The following is a 14,125-nucleotide window of genomic DNA, read 5'->3' on the forward strand; positions in this document are numbered from 1 at the left end:
TACATTCACCACGAAATGAGTGCAAAAATAAAAGAATGCCATGGTATTAATAAAAAATTGATACGTTAAAAAACATACACCAAGCTATTGTTATAAATAAACAAAATTTGAAACCACGATAAAAAGCGGTTTTCTGTTTTTTTACTTTTATCACTCTTTTCTCGATAATTTCGGAAACCGCATGTTTCTGCAACTCATTCTTATACAAGTTTTTAAAAAACACCTAGGCTACAATACTACATTAAGTGTAAAGCGTGGGGAAGCGTGGGTAACTACCAAAAGTCTCAGTGAACTTGAAGAATATATTTTTTTTTCATATATTTTATTGTTCAAATAATTACTCCTAAACTGAACCATATAAGTAAAAATGTAAAATTTTCTTAAAATCTCCATAACATGAGCTTTTCAAAAATGTATAATACTTTATACTTATTCCAAGAAAGTTTTATAGAAAATTAACTTTTAAAGTGATGAAGCGAACAGGTTTGAAATGAACATTCGCAAAAGTAATAAACAATTTGTTACTTACGTAATTTTCAATTAATTATTTAGGCAACACCTAATTTTAATTTTCTGGTAAGAATAAAGCTAATCGTTCACTCCTACCAATATAGAGAAGCTTTAAAAATAACAGTTTCATTATTTTGCTTTGGATCCTTTATATAATGTACATAAAAACTACAATTGTATCTAAAAATCTGACTTGGAAAAACTTTCTCCATTGTCTGCCAATGCAAAGGCTTAAAACCATGCGTTTATTATATGATGTAATAATAACTATCATATGTGGGTCTTATTGCAATCAAAAACTATCCCATTTTACTAAGATAGCAAGAATGAATAAAAGCCTAGCATTTGTATATACTACTTTTTGTCGGCTAGATGGTCTGTATGAAAAGTGTTCTAAGTAAAAATTGTTCCTAGGAGACCAAAGAGTTAGGAAACTTATATTTGACGCTCCTTTTATGCCAAACAAATTAACGGAATCCAATAAAAAATTTTACTTTGTATTTTTACATATTCTAATAGTTACAGAACGCTAATTCTCAATTTAATTCTCTACATCTGTAATGAAACAAGAATATACATAACAATCTATAAACCTATGATTAAGCGTTATAAACAAAAACTAACAATGAAACATCGCTTTTCTCTTTTTACAATTAAAAGATTAATCAAAACAATCGTCAATTATATTTGTAGTTTTGCAAAAAAGGTTGAAAGCCTTTAAAAAATCAACATAACTTTTTAGAGAAGAAAATGTATTTTAAAAGTTCTGAAAAAGATCTTTCAGAGGAAAGAAGAAGCTACCTGCTAGTAAACATCTAAACTGACTCGATCGTAACTACATGGACCAAATAAACCAGAAGAATTTGTGTTGGAACACGTATAAACTTGTGTTATGAAGCAAGGTTCTCTTAAATCTACATTATTTAAAATATGATGTGTATCGGTATCTTCAATATATCCTTTCTCTCCACAATAACAACAGCTTAATGTGCTGTAGCGTACATATTCAAGATAACCGTCGGCTACAAAACTGACAGGTTTTCTCCTAACCACATCTACAATCATTTCCTTTAAGTAATAGTCTGGATCTGTAAAGTCCTGGAAAAGGTTTATTTGTGGTATCCAGTAATTCGGACAGTTTCTCTCACGCAATCTTTGCTGAAGCTCTTGCAGCATTTCACTGAAAAAAAGCAGTAAGTTATTACAGAGAACAGCTGTATGTAAAAGTTTAAAAACAATGCTTATTTTTTTGGCAAAGCTTTATCTCTTTCTATCTAATATCAAAAAATGCATTTGCAGAAGAATAAGAATATCAGAAGTAATATTTTGCATAAAAAATTATTAACACGCGCAATAAATCGAAATCATTTTGAAAAATACTAGTTTCCTAAACCACAGGTTTAAGTTAACTGAAAACTATGCAAGCATATCTTCTTATTATATAATACTTGTATTTTCTTTGAAACAACGCTTCTTTAAAAATACATTATGGGAAATAATGACTTTCCCCGCGAAGCATTTAACAATTTGAGAAAATCATCAAAAGTTATCTCTTAGCGAGTAAGTTGATATGAGAGCAGAGAAGGACTTCTTCTCCTGCACAAAAAATAAAAAGATAAAAAAGCTAGTGTATTCGAGCTGTTCTTGCGTAGTCCCCCTATTATTTTTACGTGTTAAAGTCCAAAGTTTTCCGAGTAGAAAAAAAGAACTAACGATGCGAGCAAAGTATAACAAACAAGTAACGTAGGGGAAGACCAACAACTAACGCAAAAATCATCAATCTCTAAGTAATACAAATTGAAATTTTTAATAAAAAGTAATTAATTTCTAAAAAAAACAAAAATGAAATAGTTATGAAAAGTAGCACCAGACAATTATAGCGATAAAGTTTTTCTGAAGCGATGAATTAACAATTTCGGTAGGGAGTTTTGTCACGTGACATTTTATCGCGGAAAAAAATATATTTTCAAAAACGTACAGTTTTTGAAAAACTTCGTCCGAAAAACGCAACAAATGGTTTTATGTACCCAGCAACTACACAAGGTTGAAACAACGTTGAAATAACGTCGATCAACGTCGATCAACGTCGATCAACGTTATTTCAACGTTCTTTCAACCTTGTGTGCTTGCTGGGTAGGTGTCGAAGAATAAAATCCCACCCATGAAAATAAATAATATATACGTATATACAAGTCTCTCACGCTTCCTTTTTTATTATGTAGTAGTTACGCGTAGTTATAAGTAAAATAAAAATTTCATTATGTCTTATTTAAGAAATACGACAAGTTGCAGTCATTAACTTTGTTGTAACGATTAAAGCAACTTAAAAACCATGCTAAAACAACCTTACTCAATCTGAACACTAAAACTGTGGCAACTTGACCATGACAATTGAACATGATACTAACAAACAAAAAATCAAATAACCTGAAAAACTCTTCAACCACTTTATTCGAATTTGAACACTCCCAAAACGATTCGGGTTTTTTTTCCACCAGAGTGAGTAATATGCATTTGAGAGCGTAACTCGGTATTTCTTTTCCTTTGCGATGGAAATGGCGCTTGTTGACTGCTTTTAATGCTAAAAAAGCAGAGCGAGCGCTTGATGGAATATTGTCTGACAAAATAATTTCCGCTTGAGAAAATGAATATCGCCACTCTAACGAAGTGCTTTGACCGTAAGTGGTGTATTCTGGTTGTTCTAAAAAACAAAAGCATGTTCATTTTTAAACTGCATGTTGGCTCATGTGTGGTATATAAGGTCAGTCATCTGCAGTTGAGTTTTATACAAGAACGCAGGTGTTTAACGCTTTTACCTGTAAGCAGTTTGAAAAGAGCAGTGGTTGAAGCTTTTGGTGTTACGTGACATCCTAGCTTTCGAATGGTGTTGACTACTTCAATGTCTGGCCAATTCTTCCTTCTTTCGACCTCAAAAAAACCTGATTTTCAAAAGCTTTTAGTAAAAGAACTGAAACAAAAATAATAAAAATGACAAGACAAGTTTGATTTAACATTTTACTAAACACACCTTTGGCCGCCTCAGGCCAGAATCTGCAATGAAGGGCGAGAGTAAAGTCTGCATCAAACAGCTTTTGCCATTTATCGCCTGAACAAACTACACCTTGTTTTACAACTTTAACCTCAATATTTAGGGCCGGCCCTTTCGGAACTCCAGTAATGCAAACGTTGTCCAACTTTGAATTAAATTGTTTAGAAACAAAATGAAGGATGTCTGTTGATTCAGTTATTATATCTTTTAAATGACTAATAAAGAGCTTTGAAGAGAGGAAACTGCATCCTTCATTTTCAGCGTGTCTTCGAAGACAAAACTTTTCCCACTGTTCCAAATATTTATCTTCAAGTTTCAACCATACGTGTCCTTTCGAATTTTCTGTTTCAACAGCAGTAAACACCGGTGAGGTGTCCTGCACCCCGTTACATCCATTGAGGCCAAAATTTACGGCTAAAATAAAAAAAAGAACAACAACAAAAAAAAAAAAACAAAAACAAAACACAAAAAAAAAAACAGAATTTGAAATGTGTTAAGAACAAAAAACTAACAGAGTTTAAGAATATGTTGACCTTTTTTAGATTTGAAGAAACTTTCACGCGAAATTAGGCATTTAGATTATGCAAGAATTGTAACAACACCCGAAAGTTGATAAAATTTTTATTTAGTAAAGATGTAAAAATCTTGGGTTGTATAAGGAGATAATAAAACGTGTGTAAAACAGAATACAAAGAAACTACTAGCGCACGGTCAAATATCAGATCAGAAACTATAAAGCTTCGGTCATTTTCACCCAATACTATTTTGCACAGCCTAACTATAATGTGATTAGTATATGCTAAATGACGAGGAAGCAACATGTGTTTTTAAGTTTCAGTTAAAACGAAAAATCCAAGTTAAAGACATAAAAACAGATCTTACCTACACTCACACCATCAGGAATGAGCATTATATCATAGTCACTTGCCAAGATTGATGTTGATGGAAGAATTTTTCCGAACCCTTCTCTCAAACTCCCGGACATAAGATAAGAGAAGAAGAAATTCGGCATCTTGTTGCATAATGTTTCCATAATTGCCACCAAGAAAGGATGATTGATAACAACCTCAGTAATCTCCTATAAAAGTTGCATGTTACTTTGTAATGTAAGGTGGGAGAATTAAATTAAAAAAAAACAACGATCAGAAAAGACGTACACAAGATGACTCGTCAACCCTACATATAAATAAATGATAAAAAGTAAAAACAATGAAAAAGAAGACGTACACACGATGGTTCATCAACCGGTCAAGTTAGGAAATGATAATATGGAAAGAAGAAAAGTTACTTAAAAAAAACTACTGGGAAAAGTCATAAACCCGAAACTCATAAACGATAAAACGGAAAGAAGTTAAAAAAACAACTGGGGAAAGACAAACACAAAGATTCATCAACTGGCCATATAAAAAAAAAGGTGATTATGTATCGCAACAGGAAAACAACCTAAGGTATAAAAGCTCAAAAAAAAAAATCGAGTTTTACAGAAGGAGACGGATAGAAGGAAGAAGACGGAGTTTTAAAGAAAAGCAAAAGAGAGTTTTAAGAAAGTTTCTAAGAAGAATTTAAAGAGAGCTTTGTGATTGAAAAAAAAATTATATAAACATGAAGTTTTATGAGTGAATAAAAGAGAAAAAGAAGTGAGGAACTAAACAGAGGAAAAACTAACCAAAGAGGAATAACCAGAAGATTCCGTTTCAAATAAAGAAAAGATATTCGCATAATTAAGAAGAACAGGAAGAGGATAAAAACAGTATCGAACACCACTAGTAGAGTAAGAGAGTGTTATTTGTATTTATATAAAGCTAATGAATAAAAGAGTGTGTAATTGAATTGCGTGGGAGAAACTATGTACGGCGGGTTTGACTAACGTAGTTTCCTTGAAAAAATATAAATATAGTTAAATAAAATATCAGCGTAAATATAATATAAATATGATATAAGGGTTTTTTTTATGCGCATATTTGAGGTGATTTGTAAAGTATAAATTGAACACAAAATTTTTGTAGAGACAGTTTTTTGCAAAATGATTAAAAAGAAAGATTTTAAAATTGTAACGTTGCGCTGCTTGCGAGAAAACTACAGAGTGCTAACCATTATACACTAATAGAACGTTTATTGAGTCTTATTGTTTAGAATATACTGAGGACGGTAAACACAACCTTAACCGTTTTACACATACCACTAGACCCATACCTCCCTAAATTGTAAATCTTACTACAGCTACATACTACAAATAAACAAACAGTTAAACCAATTTACAAACATTAAAACATTTAATCATTTCATTATTAAAAACGTCGCCCCTTACAGTAATTACAAAACCCGCTGTTTCTTTACCGTAAAAAATAGGATTTCCTTTTAAACAAAAAAAAAACGCTTTTTCAATCAATCTAATAAAAGCTTACTTTACTTGTTAAAACGGGTTGCTCCTCATACCGTCCAATTGCATCAGCTAAACTAAGTTTTGACGTGAAATCGATTCGACAGCAACAGTTAACATACATATTATTTAACCATCTCATAAACATTTGTCTACCATTTAAATTGCATGTTACATACCAGAGTAGAAAAATAATAGCCAAAAAGATTGAACAAAGAATTACCACACCAGCCAATGGTTTACCGATAAAAAACAAGCGTACAGCGCATACCAATAACAACGGTATCATAACTAAAATTATACATATAGGCCTTGCTGAAACATTCCTGTTGGTTGGTTTTGGATAATAAATTCTATTGTTTTTCATATCTCTCGGGAATCTACCAAATCCACTCGAAGGTTGTAAAACAATTGGAGATTTTGGTATGCCGTCTAACTCGACTTCGCTTAGATATTAAGTAAAATTAAGTAAACAACAAACATTTTAAGGTAAAAGCATCATGACTTATGATGTGTAATACTTATTTTAAGTGTTCGAGTAAAGTTTCTCACGAAGGTTCAATAAAGAAGCCATTTATAAGCATAAGACATGTACCCGAAAAAATCTGCGCGGACATTATAAAGGATATTTATCTAACTATTGTATTTCGATATCGAATGTTATGTATATTTTGAAAGTACATATATTAATATTTTTAAATTTCACTTAAGAAAGTTTGTGAAGTTTTGTACGTGAGAACGCACGCACTTTGCGTTTTACACTCGACATTAGCTTTTGCACAGTCTTCGGCTGGACTTTCTTGGTAGCTCTCATCCATTTATTTTTGAAGTCTTTAATGTTTTTAGCTTCTTTTACATTGAACCTTAGTTTTCTTTTGAAAAGAGCCCAATATCTTTCGATAGGACGTAGTTCGGGATAATTTGGTGGATTGCAGTGTTTTTCAACGAAATCTACTTTTTGTTCTTTAAGCCAGTTTAATGTTGTGCCAGAGTAGTGACATGATGCTAAATCGGGCCAAAATAACGGGTTACCCGTGTGTGTTCTTAAAAACGGCAAAAGACGTTTCTTGAGGCATTCTTTTATGTATATTTTGGTGTCAATTGTTCGCGTAGTCACAAAACAAGAGCTTCTTTCACTACATTCACATATTGCTTGCCAAACTAAGAGTTTTTTAGCGAATTTTTGCATTCCAATTCATTTATATTTGGAATTCAGTTTCTTGCGATTAATTGCTGAATAATATTGGTGTCCTGGAAGAGATCGGAAATATGCAGCACAAAAAGTTTCATCGTCAATAATCAAACAAGATTTTTTAGCACATATTTTTTTATAGAGTAGCTTTGAACATCGAATTGCGACATTTTCTTGCTTTTCTTCACGACGAGGAACTTTTTCTTTTTATAAGATTTATAGCCACAAATTCTCTTTACTCTTTGTATAGTGGAAGCACTTGTCTTTAATTTGTTTGTTAAAGTTCGAACAGAAATCTCCAGATTTCTGTCTAAGGCATCTTTCACTTTTTTACCAAGATCTTGTCTGACTAAAATTTTTTTTCTTCCACTTCCTGATTTTCTTTTGATTGTACAAGTGTCCTTGAATTGTTTCACAACGCTCTGCACTGTTCTCAAAGCAATTTACAGCACTTTAGATATTTTTTTGTTTGATATACTAGGATTTTCAACGAGAAAATGCAAAATTTTTTCTCGCTTCTTATCTTGATTTGATGGCATTTCATTTAAAACTAATTGTTTTTATAACAGAGTTGTTAAATTTTGAACAACATTAATACAATCACATTTTAAAACAATTAGCTATTTTAAATGATGTACGGTTTCCGTAAACACCACATCAGAACACGCGCAGATTTTTTCTGGTACATGTCTTAACATCGTACGATGGGTTGCATGCTCAGTTGATGCGTCGAAATCGTTTTAAAATGAAGTAAGATACCTTGTTTAAAAAAATGCATACAATCAATTGCACATTAATTGCTAATATTTTTGAGAAAATATGAGGAATTGGAATTCAATTCGCTATTTCCAAGTTGTTTTTTTAGTGATAGTCTTTGTTGTGCGTTTACTTTTTCTCAAATACGTTTTTCGCTGTACTTTTTTAAATATATATGAAAATGCTTAGCTACAATTTGATTTTAATTAATCTAGCGAATAAAAACTGAACTTTCAAAAAAAAAAAAAAAAAAAAAAAATGATGACACTATCGTTTTAATCATAGCTTACAGATTTAACCGGTATTAACCGGTATTGCATGCTTTGGTGTTTGTTTTTTATTAGATTTTCTTCCGGCCAACTTCAAGCTTTATGCATACTTTGATTTTCATTTACAGACTTCTATTAATTACAATTATCAGATTTGGCTTTTTTTTTTTTTTTTTCTTTCAATTTGTAACTTCCTTTATGAATTGCTAAATCCTCTTGGAATTCAATACGCGTTTTCTTAGTTGTTTTTTTTTTAAAAGTATTATCTTTAATGCACTTTTAATTTTCTCAAATAACTTTTTTTGGTTTACATTTTAAAAAAATATATAAAAATATAAAACATTTTTAAAAATATATAATAACAAAAATATATATTGCTATAAATTTTAAATCTAATTGAACAACCTTGTGAATAAGAACTGAACCTTTTTAAAAAAATAATAGCTTCGATTTTTTAGATTCTAAAACTAGATTTAACCGGTTTGGGTGCTCTAGGTTTTGTATTTCTACATATGACGAATAAAGTACGTAAAGAGCCAGAAGTTGGCAGGAATAGTTAATGAAAACCAGAACAGTTTAATAAAACGCGGAACAAAAGTTTAATGTAATTGTAAAAATTTAACTTTTGAACCCAAGGCCGTCAAAAGAATGAGTGAGTTCCGTGGCCAGTTTGCTCTGGTGGGGCTCTGGAGCCGAGGAACTGCTGCAAAGTGGGCCGGGGGTTTCAATGTAGCTATATGAACGCCATCCTTCATTGAAAGTTTTTTTTGGGTTTACTTTGTTTTATTTTTTAGTTTTTAGGTGTGGTTAAGAAACTGTCTGCCCAAAATTTTCTTTCTTATTTATATTGCAATTTTAGTAATTTCAAAGAAAAAAACAAAACAAAAAAAAAACAAATGATAATCAAGAATTGTCTTGAAAATATGCTTTTTGTTATCACTTAAGTTGGTGGGACTAAACTCAATGTGAAGCCCAGGGGCAAATTCCTTATCAAAACCCTCTCCTATAGACGGTTCTTTTTGAACCTAACAAGAAAAAAACAACCAAGCCTTTCAAGAAACCAGAATAATATAACTAATATCAAGCTTTAATTCGTCAAAAAATATCTTGAAACTTTTTAACTCTTCAATGTTTACTTAATGCTAATTAGACAAAGGTGTAGTATGAATGAGAAATAAACACCTATAAATGTTCATTTTAAACATAAATATAGTTTTAAAGGAAAACTAGCCAGACTTGAAAATAGACAATAACTGAAAACTAGCCATCCAGTTAAAATTACAAAAATTTATTTATCGATTTGGTTTATCGATATTTATCGATTTCTACTAATAAAAAGTTTGAATGAAGATTATCTCCTCACATCATCACAAGATTTTTTATCTCCTGAAAAAATGAATTTTGAGTATTTGACAAGTACAAAGGCGAACTTAACTCGATTTCTTGAGTGTTGTTAATTACGTCCCATTTTCTAATGAGGGGGTTATCAACGAAAGGATAAATTTACATAAAGATGAAAAAACAAAATGAAATAAGTTATAAAAATTTCTTTAGTATACCTTTGGCTTTCGTTTAGACGATTATATTCCATTACTGTTTGTTAATATCGCTATAGGGAGAAACTGGAAAATGCTCCAACAATAAATATTCAGACACTTAACTCGTTGCAACTACAAGGCAGATAAGAAGCAATTAACATAAAATTTTGTTTTCGACACTAACTTTTAACGATAAAACATTGAATTCTATGTTTTGGGGGGTTGGCGTCTTTTCGTTTTTGCTTATTAATGTATTAAAAATTAATAATAGATTTTGAGTGGATAAAATAGTTACCAACTGTTAATTGTTGTTATTTCTTATTGGAATAAGCATTACGTTTTTTTTTTTTTCAAATTTTTTATTACGTGTTTTCTTTCAAACTTTCGAAAAATAAAAATCTTCATTAAAAAAAATGTAATGCTATTCCATTTTTAAACGCCCAACCGTAAATGTAGCGAATGGCAGCCTATTGAAGAATGCAAACGTCATCGATGACAAGATAGATATCTTCGAAGACGAAACTAAGTTGAAATGACGATTTGAATGCAAAGAGAAATCTATATCTTGACTCTGATGTTGGAATTAAAGTACGAAAAAGTTATTTCCAAAAGGGTTCAAAATCTCGTTCTCCAATCATAAAATTGCTTCGAAATCTCATTAAAGAAGTAATTAATGAATAATGCTGAGATCAGCATACTATTGTTTTGATTTGCTTTTTTTAATAGCACCATCAATTTTACTAAGTGTTCAACTCCAAAGATGGAGAAATAACCCCAAACCATGATGAAGCTTCCATATATTTTACTTTAGGCACCAGACACACTGGTAAAGTCTTATCTTTGTGATTTCGGCGATAGTAACTTTTCTTTTAAACAAAAGTACTTCTTCAAAAAAATAATAAACAAATAGAATGGTACTTTTTTTCAAAAGTAGCATTCTATTTGTTTATTATTTTTTTGAAGAAGTGAAAGTACTAGTTTTCTGAAAGTAACTCGGCTAAACATTTTGATTCTAGCAGACGTCTTTTAACTGTTGTGAAAGGGATACAGGTTTTTTCCAAGTTTCAATATAAAAATAAGTTTAATTTGTCAATACAAAATAATAAAGCACATATAACAACCTGTGGTCATAATGATGAGTTTAGAGATATTTACATATTTTATTATACCTTTTTTTAAATAAAATTTATGATATATTGGCATTTCTTCCACTTTGATAATAGTACTGGAGACCGGGGCTAGTTGGCTTCAGGGGTAAGTTTGCAATTTTCCGCCAGAAATTACCTAAATTCACAAGGAACCTTCCTACTTATCTTATTCATTTTTCAGTGTAGTATCAGGGCTATAAGCGCATGTGCATAGAAGTTTTAGTGATTTTTGTGTTTTTTTGCATACTTTGTAACTTTTGCAGCAATATTGCTTTTTCAATTTTAAAAAGCAATAGCATTAGCCACAAGTAAACTCAAATAGATATAAGTGTTGTATGGTTCACTCTAACCAGTAATTTTGCTTTCTCGGGGATTTATAGGCCATTTTGTGAGTAAAAAGCTCACAAAATGGCCTATAAATCCCCGAGAAAGCAAAATTACTGGTTATTAATTAATTACTGGGGTTATGTGGCACATTGATTGTGGGACAAGTTGGCAACATGTGCCAGTTTACAACTTTTTGAATTGGCCGTAAATTCAACAAAGTTGTATAACCTTGCAGATCTACAGATATGTGAAATTATAAAAGAAAAGTAGACAGACCTATAAATTCTAAAAGTGTTACAAAAAATGTTGTTGATGCTATTTTTATAGAAGAAAAGTCTATTCAATCAATTTAAGGGCAATAGAAGTTAAGGTCAAAAAAACATTGTTGGATAAATTTATTAAGAGTTTTCATAAAAAAAGATGCACTTGAAAAAGACACTTAACGTTGCTAAACTTGTCCCTTTTTATATGATGTGCCAACTTACTCTGAGAGTATAGGCGACTTACCCCGGGAGAGGTAAGTTAGCAGAAATTTTTTTAGAGGCCCTTTTTGGGTCACTAATATTTTTTTATAATGTTTGACATTTGAAAATACTTGCCAAATTCATATTCTTTTGAACTGCAGTTTGATATCAATAAAAAAGTTCACCCAGATTTGCACAGAGCTCAAAAAATAAAACCGTAGTCAACTAGCTCCGGTCTTCCCTACCGGTGCCAAACTTATACCGGTGCCAAACTTATACCGGTGCCAAAAAGATAATTGTAACGGTACCAACTAATTTTAAACTTTAATAAAATACTATTTCCTATTTGTTAATAGCTATGTATTTAAATGTGTCTCTCAAGTAGTCTCAAATCTTTGATCCCCATAACTTCATAAAACCCATAACTTAAGGCTTTTAGGCAACACCTACAATATATATATATATATATATATATATATATATATATATATATATATATATATATATATATATATATATATATATATATATATATATATATATATATATATATATATATATATATATAAGAGAGAGAAAAAAAAAAAGAAAAGTTGAAGAAAAAGTAAAGAAATTCAGATAAAACTTGGACTTAATTATGTTTGAAGTTGCATCTTTAAATCTGAACTATTCCGAGCGTCAAGGTACTGAAATTTACTTTATAGTGTGTTTTAGCATATTAGGGGGATTTCAGCTTTAATTCTTAGCTCAGTTGCATCAATGGTTATTGGCAAGGTTGAGAGTTTCGTTTGGCTTGAGTAGCTCATAGTAGATCACTTTGAACTAATCAAACCCGCACTGCATCAGCTTCTTGCAATGAATATTCGATTTTGTTGATAATACAAATGCATGCCTGGCTTACTTCTCAATTTTCTGCACTTAGGGTTGTTATAGTGGACTTTAGCCCTTTTTCAAAATTTGATGCAAAAAAATCCTTATAAAAAATACTTTGCAAAATATTAGTTGTTCGCACGTGAAAAGTTGGTGCTGGAGGTTTCGACATGACTATATTTACAAGATGGTCCAAGGCAATTTAATGTTGGTTAAACAGAATTTAGTATATGCCTCAAAATTGTTCCCGTTATACAAAAATTTCATTTTTTATCTGATTACCTTGAAAATTGGAAAAAATATGGAATGCATAAGACAAAGATGTTTACAACTTTATAGCGACTTTTTAAATCAGTTGTTTCATATTTGTTGCAAGTATATTTATTGTATACATATGTTTGCAGTCGTTGTATTAAACAGGGAACAAAAGGCAAAAAATTGAATATAGCTTTTTTAACCTTTCCTTTCAGAGTTTTGATAATTTCAATAGGTATCTTTTACCTTGAAGGTTTATTTAACGTTTCCTATCTTAATTATGTTGTCTTTCACACCATTTAATTTCAAAGTTTTCTTTTTCAATGATGTTAGTATAACAGACAACAACCCAGCAAAGGAAGATGTTTATCAAACAATTCAATGGAGGTCAGGTAAAAGAAAAGGTTTTAAAATATTTTGTTAATTTTAGAACAATTATCTAACTTACTTAGAGCTGTACTAAGCGGAATCTCAATTATATATTTACCAATGTTTTCTAGCCTATCAAAACGTTTCCACCAAAACTTTTTATCAAGGTACTAAAGGTTATCATCCCAAGAAACGGTGCCGTCAAGCGTATGAGTTGGCTGGACAGTTTTGGAAATAGTGGATGCAATAGCACTTTCCTTGCTACCACGACAGTATACATACAATCGCAAACAATCAAAGCTTAAAAAAGGTGATATCGTAATAATAACTTCACCAAATACGCACAGAAGAAAATGGTTAATAGGAAGAATAAAGAAAAAGTATGATGATATAACATGGAGTTGTTAGAATCATAAAAAAAAGAATTGATGCGAAGGTACCACCAATATCAAGGCAGTCAACTTAAGTTTGAAATACAATAACCTTAAGGGTTGGAATCCATCATAGGTTAAGAGAATCGGAATCACATCATGATTATCATGATCGGAACTTATTTCAACAAAAACATGCGTTTTACTTGTGGTGAGTGCCCTCTATCTTAAAAACACCTTCCTTCTGATTTTACAAACGACTCAACAGCAACAGCCGTTGATGATAGCGTGCATATCACCAGAAAATCGAGATTAAATCATTAACAAAAGAAAAAGCTACAAAAGTATTGTAAATATGTAAACAATATATTATTGCCATTATTCTTAAACTATTATCGGATAAAAAGGTAAAAATCTAGAATATGCATAAAGATTGGTCAGCTGTGTAGTAGACTACGATGGGAAGCATCATTAGAAAAAAAATTGAAAACACTATCTATCTAATTCAATGTAATCAAAAAATAAGAGCATAGAATAAACTTAGAAAATAAAGATTGTTTGACTATGACTAATAAATGTAGATTTTTTTACCATGTAAAACTGGCCCGTTTTACCAAAGTTAGTTAG

The 14,125-nt window shown here is 30.9% G+C and overlaps 1 protein-coding gene across 5 annotated transcripts; it reads right to left on the reverse strand.

Moving 5' to 3' along the window:
- Positions 1-991: 991 nt before the first annotated feature.
- On the reverse strand, positions 992-9,888 carry LOC149883222 (cyclic GMP-AMP synthase-like receptor). Of its 5 annotated transcripts, none has more exons than XR_016456655.1 (7): positions 9,716-9,879; positions 5,965-6,385; positions 4,442-4,637; positions 3,539-3,973; positions 3,327-3,438; positions 2,938-3,211; positions 992-1,690 (listed from the first exon to the last, which is right to left on the reverse strand). XR_016456655.1 is itself a non-coding variant. In XM_090101244.1 (7 exons), the coding sequence occupies exons 1-7, from the start codon at positions 9,745-9,747 to the stop codon at positions 1,315-1,317; spliced, it is 1,857 nt and encodes a 618-aa protein (XP_089957370.1). In that variant the 5' UTR covers positions 9,748-9,888; the 3' UTR covers positions 992-1,314. The 5 variants fall into 5 exon arrangements, 4 of the variants coding, with proteins under 4 accessions (XP_089957370.1, XP_089957373.1, XP_089957372.1 ...); XM_090101244.1 differs by having other exon boundaries at positions 3,327-3,449; positions 9,716-9,888; XM_090101247.1 differs by having other exon boundaries at positions 3,327-3,449; positions 5,965-6,230; positions 9,716-9,854.
- Positions 9,889-14,125: the final 4,237 nt, after the last annotated feature.

Source organism: Hydra viridissima, unplaced genomic scaffold (genome assembly GCF_058129835.1).
Source record: "Hydra viridissima isolate aposymbiotic clone 2 unplaced genomic scaffold, HvirCarnegie_v1 scaffold_10, whole genome shotgun sequence".
NCBI lineage: Eukaryota > Metazoa > Cnidaria > Hydrozoa > Anthoathecata > Hydridae > Hydra > Hydra viridissima.